Below are 17,916 nucleotides of genomic sequence, written 5' to 3' on the forward strand. Positions count from 1 at the left end.
CCCACTGCGCCACTGGGGGCTCCAACAACATATGTACAACGTGATCAGTTGCATCAACTCACATAATGCCCTAATATGAGAGATTTAAAATGGTCTTTCCTTGTCCATGTGGATAAACTCCTTCAGCAGGTCATGAAGCGAGAGCACGCTCCAAACTCTGACTCTCTGCTTCTCTCTTTTTCTCTCTGCAGCTGCATAGCTCAAACCTGAACAAAAATGTAACAATAACCAAAAGTCCCAGGCTCAGCTTGCTCCCTGGGAATTGCTCAACCAATCAGCTCCATGCATCTTAACTGATACCTTGCATGCTCCAACATTATATGAGTCTCCCTTGCGATATAATTCAGTTCAAAGCAGATAATCTGGATTGTATATGGCAGTGTAGAATGGGGCCAGAGAGATACTGCACAGATAGGGTTAATGCTCACTGCTTAGCTTTCCTTTTCCTTCAAACAGATTTACAGGTAATAGAAAGCGAAACCTAAATTGTAGTATATGAGCAATCAAAGCCAAGGGTGGGTCAGTTAGTTGATGTGGAGGCTGGAAGAGGATGCTGAGGTGAAAATACCATTGAATAATTGAAAAAAGCAGAAGTGGCGAAGGCAAGAAAAGACAGAGACAAGAAGGAATTAAAGCAGAGAAACAGCTATGGTGTAAGATTTCATCTATATGAGAATGGTTTTGAGGAATCAGCTTGCCTAAACAGCTCTACAAAGAACTGCTTGCTTGAAACCTGGAAGGAAGTCCTCAGAAAAAGTGTAAGATCTATATATAAATATCTTTTGGATAGATTTAGAATGCATCTACACTGTAGAATTAATGCTGTTTGACATCACTTTAACTCCCATGACTCGATCCTATGGATCATTGGAATTATAGCTTTACAAGGTGTGTAGCCTTCTCTGCCAAAAAGTGCAGTGCCTCACCAAACTACAAATCCCAGAACTCTATAGCAGTCAGCCTTGGTAGTTAAAAAGGTGGCAAACTGCATTCATTGCACAATGTAGATGCACCCTTAAAGGAAGCCATTTATTCACTATTTGTTTATTCTATTGCTTAGTTGGGAATTTGTTATAAATGTTACTCTCTAGCTGTCACAATTTGACAGATTAATCCTTTGCCATCCCATTTTTCAGCCAGTTATAATATTGTGTCTGTTTCTCTTTATCTCTCATATCATTTTCTGCCTTGATATTCTGGGTTATATGGGTGTGGAGAAGGGCTCTGAGAGGGTGTGACTGGACCCCTATATCCCAGAATATCAAGGCAGAAAATCCCACAATATCTGCTTTGAACTGGGTTATCTTGAGTCCACACTGCCATATAGCCCAGTTCAAAGCAAATAATATGGGATTTTGTACAGCTGCATGGAAGGGGCCCCAATTCAATGCAGATATTGTGGGATTTTCTGCCTTGATATTCTGGGTTATACGGCTGTGTGGAAGCGCCCTGGAAGGGTGTGACTGGACCCATAGGGTCCTTCAACATAGCCCTATATTCTAGAATATCAAGGCAGAAAAGCCCACAATATCTGCTTTCAGCTGGGTTATCTGAGGGCCCTTCCACACAGCCATATAACCCAGAATATCAAGGCAAAAAATCCCACATTATCTGCTTTGAACTGGGTTATCTGAGTCCACGCTGCCATATATTTCAGTTCAAAGCAGATATTGTGGGATTTTATTCAGCTTTGTGAAACGGCCTGAGTCCACACTCAGATAACGTGGGATTTTCTGCCTTGATATTCTGGGATACAGGGCTGTGTGGAAGGGCCCATGGCTGAGCAGGGATTTGAACCCTTGTCTCCAGCACTGTAGTGGATAGATTGCATCAACCCTAGTTTCTTAGATAGGGCTATCATGGTTTTCTGTGGGCAAGATGGCAACTTGTAGATGGCATATGCTCAGTATCTCAAAAACTTGCCCTAATAGGGGGAAACTATTGCAATTTTTGGAATCAGCAGGTCAAATAGAACCAGAAACAGGATAACATTTGAGGCACCGAAATGTGTGTTGACAATGTAATTTTGAATTCTTAGCAAAAGATTTTTTCAAAAAGATTTTAATATTACACAAGCAATCCTTTTAAAACATGTATTATTGCTGTGATTGATAGTAACTACTAGTTGTCCACCTAATTCCTGAAGTCCTACCACTATACCAAAGAAAAAGATAAATAGATTGGAGGGTGGGTTGGTGGAAATACCTCTAAAGCAGTGTTTCTCAACCTGGGAATCGGGACCCCTGTGGGGGTCGCGAGGGGGTGTCAGAGGCATCACCAAAGACCATCAGAAAACATAGCATGTTCTCTTTGTCATGGGTGTTCTGTGTGGGAAGTTTGGTCCAATTCTATCATTGGTGGGGTTCAGAATGCTATTTCATTGTGGGTGAACTATTAATCCCAACAACTACAACTCCCAAATGGCAAGGTCTGTTTTCCCCAAACTCTACCAGTATTCACATTTGGGCATATCCATCACTGTTTGAGTCCACAGTGTTCTCTGGATTGAGGTGAACTACAACTCCAAAAACTCAAGGTCAGTGTCCACCAGACTCTCCCAGTATTTCTCTTGGCCATGGGAATTCTGTGTGCCAACTTTTATTCAGTTCCATCATTGATGGAGTTCAAAAGGCTCTTTGATTTTAGGGGAACTATAAATCCCAGCAACTCCAACATTCCCAAATGGCAAAATCAACCCCCCCCCCCCCCAACCACATCAGTATTCAAATTTGGGTGTATTGGGTATTTGTGCCAAATTTGGTCCAGTGAATGAAAATACATCCTGCATATCAGATATTTACATTACTATTCATAACAGGAGCAAAATTAAAGAAGTAGCAATGAAAATAACGTTATGGTTGGGGGTTACCACAACGTGAGGACCTTTACTAAGGGGTTGCGGCATTAGGAAGATTGAGAACCACTGCTCTAAAGGGTTAATGTTCAGTGATTAAGTTTCTCTTTCCTTCAGAAATACCAAAGATTTGTAAAGAATAGAAAGTGAAAGCAAAAATGTGGTATATGAGTAATTTATGGGTGTGTTTGTTGATATAGACTGGAGGCAGCAATTGAGCTGGAACTAAAATTAAAGTCAAAGCAGAAGTGGCCAAGGACAATGCAGTCTCCAACATTTAACAGATTGAAATATGTACATTTGTGCCCAAAGAGCATTAGAATCTAATTAAAACGGCAAAACACCCCAAGATAATTTTACAGTAGCACAAAAATAGGTATGTATGATTAGGCTTAATTGACTTGGAGTCAGAAGGGACTCTGAATTGAATCCAGAGACACTGTCAAGATAGAATGCAAAAAACAAAACAATACAAAAACCCTACTGCTATTGATTTAGTGAAACTTAAGAACAACAAAAAGAGAATTTCAACCAATACTGCTTGCTATCTACAGAGCTAGTTTAGGTTGAGAAACTGTAGAGAGCCAAAACTCACTGAGATATTTTTGCAGCCAAGTGGGGGGATTGGAATTCAGATTGTTCCAATCCTTAATCAGTATTGAAAGAAATGATAAAATTCTGTTTTTACAAAATATAAAATTAGTGCCTTAAATAATATAGACTAGATTCATTAGACGACGACAATCAATAGGATAGGTTCATTAGAAATAGATTGGTAAATAAAGTAGTTTATTGAAGAATATGTTGCATTTATTAAGGTTTGTGTTTTGCTGCTGATAAGAAAAATTGCTGGCCACAGACAATTTTAATTGCCAGAAAAACCTTGAAGATAAGGAAGAAAAAAGGGAAGGTGCAGTCAAAACAGGTGTGAAAAAGTGCAGCTGCGGTCAAGATGACTTGCATACTTGAAAGTTGAAAAGATAAAGGAATAAGTTGGCCAAATTGGGAATAACCCTGCCAAAGAAGGGCAAGAAATATTTAATTGGTTTGAGGTTGTCTTAAATTTATAACAACTCTGATAAGCCCATAGACCAGTGTTTCACAACCTTCCAAATGCCGCAACCTTAATATAGTTCCTCAGGTTGTGGTGACTGCCAACCATAAAAATATTTTGTTGCTACTTCATAACTGTAATTTTGCTACTGTTATGAATTGTAATGTAAATATCTGATATGCAGGGTGTATTTTCATTCACTGGACCAATTTTGGCAGAAATACCCAATACGTCCAAATTTGAATACTTGTGGGGGGGGGGGCATGATGTTGCCTTTTGGGAGTTGTAGTTGCTGGGATTTATAGTTAACCTATAATCAAAGGGCATTCGGAACTCCACCAATGATGGAATTGAACTAAACTTGACACACAGAACTCCCATAACCAACAGGAAATATTGGAAGAGTTTGGTGGGCATTGACCTTGAGTTTTAGAGTTCTGTTTCACCTACATCCAGAGAGTGCTGTGGACTCAAGCAATGATGGATCTGGACCAAACTTGGCACAAATACTCAATATGCCCAAATGTGAATGCTGGTGGAGTTTGGGGAAAATAGACATTGACATTTGTGAGTTGTTGTTTCTGGTATTTATAGTTAACCTACAATCAAATAGTATTTTGAACCCCACCAATGATAGAATTGGGCCAAACGTCCCACACAGAACCCCCACGACCAATAGAAAATACTGTGTTTTCTGATGGTCTTTGGCGACCTCATGACACAGCCCTCCTGACCCCCCCCCCCACTGGCTCCTGACCCCAAGGTTGAGAAACACTACCATAGACTCTATGACACCGTTGATCAAATCAGAGAGGAGTGAGACTTTGTGAAAAGGAAGAGTTAAAAGACTCACACAATGAATGTTGGGGTGTGCCTTTTATTGATTGATTGATTGATGATGATGATGATGATGATGATGATCGTAAAGACACCAGTATCTGCAGGTATTTTTATAAAGAAATTTTCTGCTCCACCAAACTTTGTGCTCAGAGTAATTTTTAATAATATGGCTCTAAGAAGGGGCAGATACAGGCAAACCCCAAGTTATGAACAAGGTTCTGTAGGTCTGTTCTAACTATTATACTAGTGTTTATTCTGTTTCTCCTGTTCTTTACTATGGGAAAATGCAGCCAGTTAATCAAAGGCACTTTTAAAACAATCTAACCAGCTAATCCAGATCTCCATCCCCTCTGTTGTTTGTAGATACATATGTCTTGTTCATAGGGATGTGCACCAAAGATTTGGAAGAAATACTTTTGTGGACTTTTAACTCCCATATTGGTCGGAAGATCATTTTCAAGCTCTGGCTTTACTTGAAGAATAGGTGAAAGCTGTTCATATTGAAGAAGTTCTAAAAAGAATTGATCTGCTTTTGTGTAGGAACATCATCACCACAGCTTGCCTCCATGGCCTTTGAGACCATTCGGAGGGAGCGTGAGAAGCTCATCGCCTTTCTTGAAAGGGCGCCTGATCTCATCTTGGACGATGCAGCTTCCCAAGGCTTTATCTCAGAGACAGATTACAGTGAATTGGACAAGCTTCAGTCCTCCAAGGAGAAGATGCGCAAACTTTTGGTCAAGATCCAACGCAAGGGCGAAGAGATTTGCCATCGGTTTCTGGAAAGCATACGGAGTATCTTTCCAGACCTGCCTGCTGCCTTATGGCCTCCAGCGAGTGGTGAGTTGATGTTTGGTAGGATTCACCATTCATATAATCATAGGGCCATCCACAAAGGCCATCCAGTCCAACCCCATTTGCCATGCAGGAACACACAATCAAAGCTCTCCTGACAGATAGCCTCTGCTTAAAAATTTCCAGAGAAGGAGACTCCACCATGCTCCCAAGCAGCATATTCTTCTATCAAGATTTCCAAAGTGAGGAAATATTTCCTAATATTTAGATAGAATCTCGTGAAGTTTGGATTCACTGTTCCATGGCCTAGTATCTAGAGTAGGTTACCCCTTCCTCAAGGTGACACTCTTTGAAATATTTAAACATGGCTATCATGTCCCCTCTCAGTATACCCACCTACGCTTGGTTTCCAGACCTTTGACCATTTTGTTTGCCCTTCTCTGCACATGTTCTATATTGGTGAATGTAGAATCCATTAATGCTACATGAGAACTTTTGAAATGGGCTACAGGTAGCTATCCTTTTGGGTCCTGCCCCAAATCTTTATTCTGACAGCTCTCAAAAGAGAGACAAAGGGCCCTTCCACACAGCCCTATATCCCAGAATATCAAGGCAGAAAATCCCACATTATCTGAGTGTGGGCTCAGAAAACCCAGTTCAAAGCAGATATTGTGGGATTTTCTTACATAATATTCTGGGTTATATGGCTGTGGCCCCTTCTACATCTGTGTTAATATTCTGGAATATAGGAGTGTGGAAGGGCCCAGACACAGCTCTCTCAGGACCCTTCGAAACAGCCATATAACCTAGAATATCAAGGCAAAATACCCCAAAATATTTGCTTTGAACTGGAATATCAGAGTCCACGCTGCCATATATCCCAGTTTAAAGCAGATAATGTTGGATTTTATTCAGCTCCGTAGAAGGGGCCTTAAAGCATAAAGCAACACAGAGACATACTTCGTGTTTAAACCAGCTTTCCCCTGATTTTGGCAGTTTGCGGAAAACTGCAGGGATTTTATAGAACGAATACAAGTTGACATCACTTTTACTGCCATGGCTCAATGCTGTCAAATCCCAGGCTTTGTATTTGGGGGGTGGGGGTGGGGGGACAGCACTTTTTGGCAGAGAAGGTTAAAAACTTTTCAAAATATCTTATAAGCCGCTCTGAGTCCCCTTCGGGGTGAGAAGGGCAGCATATAAATGTCGCAAATAAATAAATAAATAAATAAATAAATAAATAGCTGCCATGATTCCACAGTATTGAGCCATGGCAGTTAAAGTGGTGTCAAACTGCATTAATTCTACAGTGTTGATTCACCCTGAGTATCCTTCTGCACACTGTCCATTTCCCTCCACTAGTGAGCAGCAGAAATGAAGGTCCCTCTTGGAGCTTACTTGCACCTGAGAAGGACACTAAACTACAAATAGTGTTAACATCCTGACTGCTTGGTGTAGGATCCTGGTCACAAGGTTCCATACTTTTTGCAATGTTTTCATCGAACCTCTGCGTTCTGGAGTTCTCAAATTGCTTCTCCTCAGCTTTTGAAAATAGTAGAATTGCTGATTGCAAAGAGCTGTGAACAAATTAAATTAAGGTGATAATAATTAATAATTAATGCAGCGCCCTAACTGCACCGTATTTTATGGCCATCACACCTTGAGGTGTTGGCCACTATTATCCCCATTTTACAATTGAATTATCTGAGGTTGAGAAATGGTGACTTCATAGCACCTGTTGAGTTCAGAGCTTAGGTGTGGTAAAGGCTATAAATGAGCCAGCCGCCAGTCCCAGAACTTCCTTTGAGTATCTGAGAGAATAAGTTGGGAGAAAATGAATTAGTTTTTCAATTAGCAGAAAAGGGCACTGAGGAATGATGATGATGATGATGCATTTATCTATATACCGTCTCCTAATAATGAGACTCAAGGCAACTAACAACAGTGCAGATGTACCCCAGGACATGGAAGGGCAGCTATGAAAGAACGAAAGAAGACCCTGAAGTGTCAAAATGAATATTAACATTAATATTTTACCATGCCATGGTATTTCTCATTATGGAATCCTAGGGTTTGTAGTTTAGTGAAACACTAGCGCTAGAGCTGTCTGCCTGATATTTCTAAATACTTCTCTGTAAACTGCAAATCCCAGAATTCCATAGGGTTGCAGTTAAAGTGGAGTCAGAGTATTGCAATCAGAGGGCATAAAATGCCCTTGGGAAGAAATGTAGGGAATTCCATATCCACCATGAAGTCTACAATCTTGTTTTTCAAGTACTGAACACCAAGGTTAGCAAAGCAGAGTGTTCTCTGGGCATTTTCACTGTTGTCAGGAGTTAATGGATGACAGAAAAATTAATAGTATTATTTTCCCAGTGTAATCAATTGGCATTGATGCTTTACATACTAGTATAATTGGGCAGAGGTCGGATTTCTGTTCAGTTGACAGTGGAGGAGCCAAAAGAAAAGAGGAAAGACTGAGGTACAAATTATGAACGAACTAAACTTTATTATATGCACTTTAGGCTTAAGTACACTTTAGAATTGTTTACAAGGAAAGAGGATCATAACACATCCACTTATGTTACACCTTCTTCTACACTGCCATATAAAATCCAGATTATCTGCTTTGAACTGGATTATAAGGCAGTGTAGACTCATATAAACCAGTTCAAAGCAGATAATGTGGATTATTTGCTTTGATAATCTGTATTATATGGCAGTGTAGATAGAGGGCCTTAGAATGATCCTGAAAGGAAATAAGTGTCCTAGATCTTCTGAGCAATACTTACAATTCTGGTTTGCACTGATGAAATATTGGTGATTTCTTTTATCTCTGAAATTGCATAATACATGCCTCATGGACTGTGGACCCAGTTTGTTCAATTTTTTTTGTTGTTTTTTTTTTTTTTTGCATAATACTGAGTTGCTCAAGGCTTTGCTTTCCCTTTTTAGACCTTTTGTTTTCAGTTGTTCTTCCTTTAGTCATCAGTTATGGACCTGGCTTGGGGGTCAACAGGATATGGAGTTTCCCCTTTGTTACAACTTATTCACAGAAATTCAGTTTATTGGTGGGAGATCAAGTGTAGCTGGGGAACCACCATTATTGCCCAAGGGCTTCCTCTGATCCTTTCCATCTCAGCATGTTTGGTGCCTCCTTTGTGCAATTTGATTTGTCTCCCCATCTTTCATTGAAACATCTCTGTGGGTTAAATATCAGGTTTCTTAGGGCCCTTCCACACAGCCATAGAATATCAAGGCAGATAATGCACAATATCTGCTTTGAACTTGGTTATCTGAGTCCACACTGCTATATAATTCAGTTCAATGTGGATTTTATACAGCTGTGTGGAAGAGGCCTTAGCAAAGCCAGCTGTACTTCTAAGAATTACCTGAAGGAAGGCGCCTTCATGTATAAGCTACCCTTCTGCTAATATGTAAGATTGCTTGCTTGGAATAGAATCTTCTCCTTTCTCTTCATTTCCATGCTCTCTTCATCTGTCTTTGTTTAGTGTGTGCATGCACGAGTGCGTATATGCATATAGGATTCTCATCTCCCATGGGAAGTCGGATCTGGCCACGGTGGTCCACGCCCTTGTTACATCGCGGATAGATTACTGCAACGCACTCTACATGGGGTTGCCTTTGTAGACTGTTCGGAAACTTCAATTAGTCCAGCGGGAGGCAGCCAGATTGCTCACCGGAGCATCATACAGGGAGCATACCACCCCCCTGTTGTGTCAGCTCCACTGGCTGCCGATCCAGTTCCGAGCACAATTCAAAGTGCTGGTTTTGACCTACAAAACCCTATACAGTTCCAGGCCAGCGTATCTGTCCGAACGCATCTCCCTCTATGTCCCACCTCGGAGTTTGAAATCCTCTGGGGAGGCCCTGCTCTCGGCCCCGCCTCTGTCACAAGTGAGATTGGCGGGGACGAGGAGCAGGGCCTTCTCAGTGGTGGCCCCTCACCTATGGAATTCACTCCCTGGGGAAATTAGATCAGCGACATCCCTCCTTTCCTTCAGAAAGAACTTAAAAACATGGATGTGGGACCAGACATTTGGGCAATCTGGCAGATAAATAAAGGACTGCAACGACGGATAGGAATAGACAATGTGGAACGAAGTATGGACTCTGAGTTGGTGAACGCTGTGCTTGAGATTGGCTATTGACTGTGATATATATTGTTGTTTTAATTGTTTTAATTATTTAACCGTTTAACTGTTGTTTTTATACGTTTATTGTATTATTGTGTAGGCATCGAATTGTGCCATTTTGTAAGCTGCCCTGAGTCCCCCCTTGGGGGTTGAGAAGGGCAGGGCAGAAGTATACGAAATAAATAAAATAAATAAATAGGAGAGAAAAACAAAGCCTAGTCTCTAGAGAGTTAGAGATAGGAATAAGTACAAGTTAAGCCCTCAATAACTTCCCCAATAACTTGTGTGGCACCTAAATGATCTTCTACATCTACACTGTTGATAGTTGCCTTGAATCTCATTATTGGGGCACAGATGGAATATATACATAAATGAATTGTTGTTGTTATTCCTCAGGAATTACTCAAGATCCTGAAGTGTGGAGATATATAGTTGAATATTAAAGTTAGGATTGCCCATGTCATGGTATTTCTCATCTTATGCTCAATCCTATGTGGTTTGATAGGGTTGCAGAATGTTAATCAAATGACCAATATCCAAATCTCAGCATAGGTTATCTGGCTCTTCTTCCGGAAGAATATTTAATACTAATACAGCCATCACTCTACATTCCTAGCGGCTGTTAGGAATTATAGGAGTTGGAAGTCCAAAACACCTGGAGGGCCAAATTCTGCTCGTGCTTTTTCTAGAGAGTGTCTCTTTGATCAACCTCCTTCAATCATATTGGAGGACCAAGAGATAGCTAGAGAAGATTCTAGCTATTGCTTGGTCTCCCAGTGCAATTCTGTGGTCAGCTTTCAGCAGAGGTTGACCATAGATTTGTGCTGGATGGCCTAGATATTCTTAGAAAGGTATTCCTTTGGGTAAACAAAAGTAATTTCTATATTTGTAGTGTTTCACTTTGACGGGGGTCCTCTGCTCCTAACCCAAGTTAATGTGAAAGGCTGACTGTCTGTATGCATTTTCATTATTCTTAGAAGTGATGCTGAAATTTATAGTTGGACAGCTTTCTTTTTGTTTAGAGGGAGGGTGTTGGATAGAATTGCTTTTAACTGAAGGCTTTTGGTTAGCTTGCTCTCCTACTGAATGCTCAGACGTAAATGGAAGTTGTAACTCTCCTCCTGCTGAAGCTGTGAATGAGAAGAGTGAACCAGAAAATCCAGACTTGGTGACTTCCTTGCCAGTGAATGGAAGCAAGAACTCTGAAGGTATGCCCTGAATATTAATTTATGAAAGCCCATTTAGTGCTAAAGTTGCAAAAAACGTTTATTCCTGTAGTTAGTCTTCATGATTCCTGGATCAATTGGTTATGAACCTTTGCATATTGTTTTTTGAATCAATATGATTACTCTTACTTTCTTCTCTGAAGCTATGAGAAAGATGAAGTGGATATTTTTCTCAGGTTGCCAGATTGAATTCAGGCCACACATCGCCCTGTTTTAAATTGTTCTTGGTGTGAAAAATGGATTTTCCCCATCCAGTTTTCATTATATTTTTCAGCCAATAACACTGAATTCCTCATTAGCCTATGGGAAACCTATGCCCCTTCATAGATTGTTGGGTTTAAATTCCTCATCAACCTCGGGCAGTATGGTCTATGGTATTTGGAGGACTATTGCTTTCCCTGCCCTAGAACTTATGCAAACTTTGATCTCCCAATGTTTTCTGTACCTTTCTGTCTTTCTAACCACACTAAAGCTCTAAGGTTAGATGAGGTTTTTATTCATCCAAACTGATATTTTAATTTCTTTCCAGCAGCTAGATAAACGAACATTCCTTGACAGAGGAAACATATTCAAGGGTAGCCATGTTGGCCATACAAAATCCATAAAATAGCATAAATCATAGACTACTCAAAACAGTCCTCCTCAGCAGGTAGTTCTCCAGTTTCTTTTTGAAGATGTCTAGAAAAAAGAAACTCCACACCACTTCACTAAAGCAAAGTTCTACATTTGTTTGCTGTGTGCCTTCCATGTTGTTTCCGACTTACGGCAAACCTAAGGCGAACCTGTCACAAAGTTTTGTGAACATACTCTTACATTTAAAACTTCTCTGATAGAGATTTAGATATAATTTTGGAACAGTACATTCATGAACATGTTGCCTTAAACATTTATCCCTCTCCTTTTTTTTGCATGATAGAAGATGCATCCAATACTGAAGACCTTAAAGTAGATATGATGGAGGAAGATATCCCTGAAGGTAAGGATTTCTCAGCTTCTGGAGAAAATTGTTCATTTTATTAATCTGTTTAACATGTATTGTAAAAGTTTCTCTCTCCTGTCTCTCACCCAACATTCCTGCACTTCTGGGCACATTTACTTCTTTCTTCCAAAATAATTGGTAAGAAATATTGCATGATGAATATTTTTTCTCCCCTTTTCCCTCCCACTAGGAACAGTCAAGAGCTTTCTGAACAAGTTGGGGCTCAGCAAGCAAAGCAGAAGCAAGCTCACTATGAGAGAAATCCTAGAAATTGACTCAGAAAGTCTCAAAATCATGGTTCCCCAAAAGCTGGAAGATCTACCATGGCATTTCTTGAGGAAACTCATGGCACTCAATGGAACTGCTAGAAATACAAGCCTTGTACCAAAGGCTGAGAAAGATTCAGATGAAAGTATGAAGAATGAGATATTTTGTCTTCCTGAAGTAGAGACAGAGGTTTCTTCAAACCCTCTTGATGTCCTTTGTGCCATATTGCTGTGTTCTGATAGTTTCCTTCAACAGGAGATTTTTCTTAAAATGTCCATGTGCCAGTTTGCCCTTCCTTTGATTTTACCTCCCCTTGACACTCCCAAATGTACCTTCATGCTCTGGGCCATGAGGGCCATTGTGAGAAAATGGCGACCACATTCCTTAGCTGAGAGTAGAGGCTTTAGAGAGGATAACTTGGTGCTTATTTCCATGCCAACCATTTCCTTTGTGCGGATGGGAACTAGCAGTCTCTCCAAATCCAAACTTCTTAATGAAGTTCTCAGCTCCCCTCAACACCACCATGATTTCTTTGTACATCGTGATGTTGACTGTGGAAATGTTGCTCGAGAGATTAGTAATGGGCTAGTGGAAATTTCCTGGTATTTCCCTGCAGGGAGGGAAAACTCTGATCTTTTTCCAGAACCTGTAGCAATAACAAACCTGCGTGGAGACATAGAGTCACATTGGTTGCAATTCTGTTTTTTAACAGAAGTATCAACAGCTGTCTTTATTTTTGTTGAGAACATTTCCGAATTCGAATATAACATGTTCTTGACTCTCCGGAAACTAGCGTCTAAATTCTACTTTATCTTAAATACTGAAGGAGGGAAATCAAAGGAAGCACTGGCATCCCTTAACAGACTAGCACCACTACTGAACTTGACCAGATCACAGTTGCTAGTGAAAGAAAAAAGCCAAAACACCACAGAATTTGTGAAGAAGCTCCATTTGGCCATGAGAAACATTGTGACATCTCCTCAGAAAGTGATGACTATAGAAGAAATGTCTGATGTAAGTCGAGAACTGGGGATTGAGGTAGATGCAGATACAGAGGGCTGTCAGAATGGGACTTTGTATGCCAAGGAAATCACTGAAGAAATAGCAGATGTTGCAGATTACAAGAAAGAAATGCTGAAACTCCAAGGCGACTTGTGGAGAAATGTGGCCAAGGTGGAGAAAGAGCAATGCAGAATGAAAGGACAAGCTGACACACCAACAGAAGACTACAAGTCTCAGCTTAGAGAGAAGTGGATACAGTTGCGCGCACAGCAAAATCAGTGTGACCTTACTGATGGCATAACAAAATTTATTAATGGACTCCAGCATCTTTGCCCAACAGAGAAGCATTTCTTTCTGAAACTGATGAAATTCAGCTTAGATCGTATTGCAAGGGGAAACCTCTTAATATTGCAGGAAGAGTATAAAGAGAAATGCCGCACAACAGGTAATGACACAGAGCAATTAAAACAGCTGGACAAATTAATTTCCTTAAGTTCCTTAGGGGTGGAACACTTCATGCGTGAGCTGGGGCAGTTTTATGAAGCAGAATACATGATGGTGAAAGAAGGTAGGATGACAAAGGGCCAAAGGCAATTTCTACACCTGCCAGCAATAGCTGCCGACTTGATGCTGGAAGGATTTCCAATGGAGCTGATTGATGGAGATGCCTCTAACATCCCCCTGCAGTGGGTCACTGATGTTCTGACTGAGCTCCATAATAAGCTAGGGGGCAGATCTAGAATGCAGATTCTAACAGTTCTTGGTGTACAAAGCACTGGCAAATCTACCCTTCTCAATACCATGTTTGGACTGCAGTTTGCGGTCAGCAGTGGTCGATGTACTCGGGGAGCGTTCATGACACTCCTTAGAGTCTCAGAGAATCTGCAGCAGGAAATTGGTTGTGATTTTATCTTAGTAATAGACACAGAAGGTTTGAAAGCCCCTGAATTGGCCAAGCTGGAGGACAGCTATGAGCATGATAATGAGTTGGCGACCTTGGTGATTGGACTCAGTGATATCACCATTGTTAACTTGGCCATGGAAAATGCAACTGAAATGAAGGACATCTTGCAAATTGTGGTCCATGCATTTTTGCGGATGGAGGACATTGGCCGCAAACCCAATTGCCAGTTTGTACATCAGAATGTTAGTGACGTTTCTGCTCATGATCAAAACATGAGGGATAGAAAACATCTCCTTGAACAGCTGAATGAAATGACCAAAGCTGCAGCCAGAATGGAGAATCGTCGTAGAGAAGTGTGTTTTTCAAATGTTATGGACTACAATCCAGAAAAAGACAACTGGTACATTCCTGGCTTGTGGCATGGTATCCCACCCATGGCTCCAGTGAACCTTGGATATAGTGAGAGTGTGTCAGAATTGAAACGGTCCTTATTTGACTTCATGAGGACAAGCTCACAAGATAGATCTAAAGACATTCCCCAGTTTGTTGAATGGATAAAGAGCCTGTGGAACGCTGTAAAACATGAAAATTTTATCTTCAGCTTCCGTAACAGTCTTGTGGCTGATGCATATAACCAGCTCTCAATGAAATATTCAGAATGGGAATGGGATTTCCGGAAAGAGATACATCTCTGGGTATCTAAAGCTGAAACTTCAATTCAGAATCGCCACCTAGAAGAGCTGAAAGCTGATGCCTTAGATACATTAAAGCTTGAGGCTTATCAAAGACTGGATGCTGGAGAGCAAAAAATGCTAAACTCTATAGAGAACTATTTTGAGAGTGGTGGTGAACATTTGCACCTCATAGAAAAGTATAAGGAAGAGTTTATTAGAAGTGCAAAGTTCCTTCGCAACCAGCTGGAAAATGTTTCAGTTAACAAGTGTCAGGAGGCCATTCTGATTCGTAAAGGACAAGGTAAGATAAACCATCTGCTGGCTAAATACTTTAAAACCATAGAAGGAAAGGTAAACAAACTCTTGGAAGAATGTAAGGAAAGGAAATACAAACTGAATTCCGAGGTACTAAAACAGGAATTTGAGAAAATGTGGAAAGAAACCTTGGAAGAGTTGCCCTCTACTATTTTACCTCACCGGAAAATTTTTGACGATGTATTCCTTCAGCTCAGGAAAGATTTAGAGTCTCGGGGTAGCTTGGCAAATCAGATCTTGCAGGAGTTATATTGCAGTTCAGATCATCATGAGAAACTGTTCATCATGAAGGATAAGTATCTGCAAATGTCATTTTATGAGAAAATCAAAAGTATCTTCAAGGATTATCTAGGTAGATTTGAGATTGCCACCATGTCTCTAATTGAAACGTGTCGAAATTATGTTATGGAAAAAGTCAGTCTGAAAGGGGACTATGTTGAAACGTACTGTTGTGAATTGTTGAGGATGATTAATCAGAAACTTCAAGAGAAAGATTTTCAGAAACTTCCTATTACCATTCACTTTCAGGTAGAGGTGAAATATCACATTCTGCGAGAGGCAGCTGCTTCTTTTCAGGAGATGCACAATGCCTTCTACAGAGCAAATAATCCCCATCAGCGACTAGAAAACCTGAAACCTCACTATTTTTCCATCTTTAAAGACCTTTACTATGAGAAAGACGCTTGCCAGAAGAGAGCCACCGATTTTTGTGATGTGTGTCTAAAGCCAGCTCTGGTGGACTACCTCTACAAGAAACTTGGGATAAACATAGTCGATGACTTTCTCAGCAGTGAGCAATCCATTCAGTATGGGAATCGGAGCTTTTTTCAGTTTGCAGTGCAGAAGAAATTACTTGAAGATGAAAATTTTGATGACTATGTGGAGTACATAAGCAATTACAAAAAATTTGTCAAGTTTTGGATAGAAGCACACCTATTGGACCACTATGAGAAAAGGCAAGATCTGGCAGTCTTGGAAAGAGTTATCCTATCTGCTGTCATAAAGAAAGTTAAAGAGGCCCTGGTAATCTCTGCAGCAGAAACAGAGACTTTGTCTGAATTTCTGGAATTTTTCTGCCAAGAGATGAGTGAAGAGCTTGTAATTTCTAAAGATTCTCTGGATGTTATCCTGTTCAATAATACTTCCAAAGTTGGCTCTTTTTCAGCTGATGTCCAAGTCTGTATCTTTGAAGTAATGGAGAGAATTCTTGCAGATCAGTCTACACTTAATATTGATATGATTCTTCAAAAGGTTCCATTCAAGCCCCAGGAAGAAATTTTCAAGCGTGTCTTTGGCTGTGGGAAACAGTGTCCCTTCTGTAAAGTCCCTTGTGAAGCCGGGGGTGGAAACCACCAGGAACATTTTGCCTCGATCCATCGGCCGCAAGGGTTAGGGAGGTGTAGAAATGATGAAACCAAGGAGCTAGATTATTCCTTATGCTCCTCAGATGTCACCTCAAATAGTCGTTTCAGAAACCTGGACACAAATAGTGAATGGCATCCCTATAAAGAATATCGTCAGTTTTATCCTGACTGGCGCATACAGCCTGATGCTAGCATTGCAGCTTCAGACTACTGGAAGTTCGTATTCAACAAGTATAACCAGAAGTTTGCTGAAGCGTATAATGCTCTCCCTGCTGTTCTTCCTGCAGATTGGAACACAATCACCAAGCAACAAGCCCTGGAAAGCATCCAAGAAGCCTTTAACATGAAAGACTAAATGACAGCTGCTGCCATTGTTAACTTTTACACCCAAATGCCTTATTAGGGTGATAGAAATGCTAACCTAAATCCAATTGCTGGTCTCAACTAGTGTAGCCCTACTCAGTCCTTAGTATGATATATACGTGTTAATTAATGTGAGTCAGATTTGGCTCACTTTCTGCAGTAAATAACAATCTATTAAAAGTCATTGAAATCATGTGGCCACTGCCTTGTTATCTTTTTTTTTTTTGGTGGATTCTTTCCCTGTGTCTGCATATATTCAGTAAATTCTTAATTCTAAAGAACCCAGTCTGCTTGCAATAACTTTACCAGTCTAGTAACTTTTCTTCTATTTCCTTTCCTCCCTGGGAGAAATATTACCCTAGGATTAGTATTAACCAGCTTGTTCTGATGGTAGACATATGTAACTTATCTCTTACACTGAGATTGCTTCAGAAACAATGAACAGTATTAAAATTTTACTTGTGTCAAAGAAGGTGAGGGGGTTTATGCCTGTTTGGCAATGTCCTAATTCTTTCCACCTTTATCTCCTACTTTGTAAATCCTGATATGGCAAGAGAGCAGCTTACTTAACTCTATAAAACCAATATACAGCACAATCTAAAAGAAATTACTCAGTACCAGACCACCCCTTCCCTAGCATTGGCCAGATTTCATGGTGACCAAAAGGAAATTTAAATTTTTATGATTTTATGTTAAGTAAAGCAACAAATGACCCCACTGGATGTGGAAAACTAGGCATCTTGTAAAAATGCCTTGTATGACGGTTGGCCACGTCAGTAATAAGACATCCTTCCCTCGACCTTTAGGGTTAGAAATCGTAAAGGAAACAGACTAATATATTTGCTATGTTTTTCTGACATCATTTTGTGTGAATGTTTTAGTAATCTCAACATGGATAGGCAATGGCATTCCAAGAAAGCTTTCCAGGGGGTAACCGTCTTTGGTCACAGAGTTCAACCAAGTCCTGTAGGATCTATATCCTAAACGCAACAGATCTTACCTCGTTTTTGAATCTAGGTTAGGGTCAGATCAGGGTAATACTTGGATTGGGGAGCTGGCAAGGAATACCAGGTGTGGTTTGTAATTGCCTTTTCCTAGTTAGAGTCCCCTCTTTCTTACCTTGGC

At 40.4% G+C, this 17,916-nt stretch overlaps 1 protein-coding gene across 1 annotated transcript; it reads left to right on the plus strand.

Annotated features, from left to right (window-relative positions):
• The first annotated feature begins 491 nt into the window (after positions 1–491).
• LOC132777744 (interferon-induced very large GTPase 1-like) lies at positions 492–16,979 on the plus strand. Its single transcript, XM_060780179.2, has 5 exons — positions 492–758; positions 5,289–5,585; positions 10,768–10,905; positions 11,840–11,899; positions 12,093–16,979. The coding sequence occupies exons 2-5, from the start codon at positions 5,315–5,317 to the stop codon at positions 16,781–16,783; spliced, it is 5,160 nt and encodes a 1,719-aa protein (XP_060636162.2). The 5' UTR covers positions 492–758; positions 5,289–5,314; the 3' UTR covers positions 16,784–16,979.
• Positions 16,980–17,916: the final 937 nt, after the last annotated feature.

The sequence above is a fragment of the Anolis sagrei genome, chromosome 6 (assembly GCF_037176765.1).
Source record: "Anolis sagrei isolate rAnoSag1 chromosome 6, rAnoSag1.mat, whole genome shotgun sequence".
In the NCBI taxonomy this organism is placed as follows: domain Eukaryota; kingdom Metazoa; phylum Chordata; class Lepidosauria; order Squamata; family Dactyloidae; genus Anolis; species Anolis sagrei.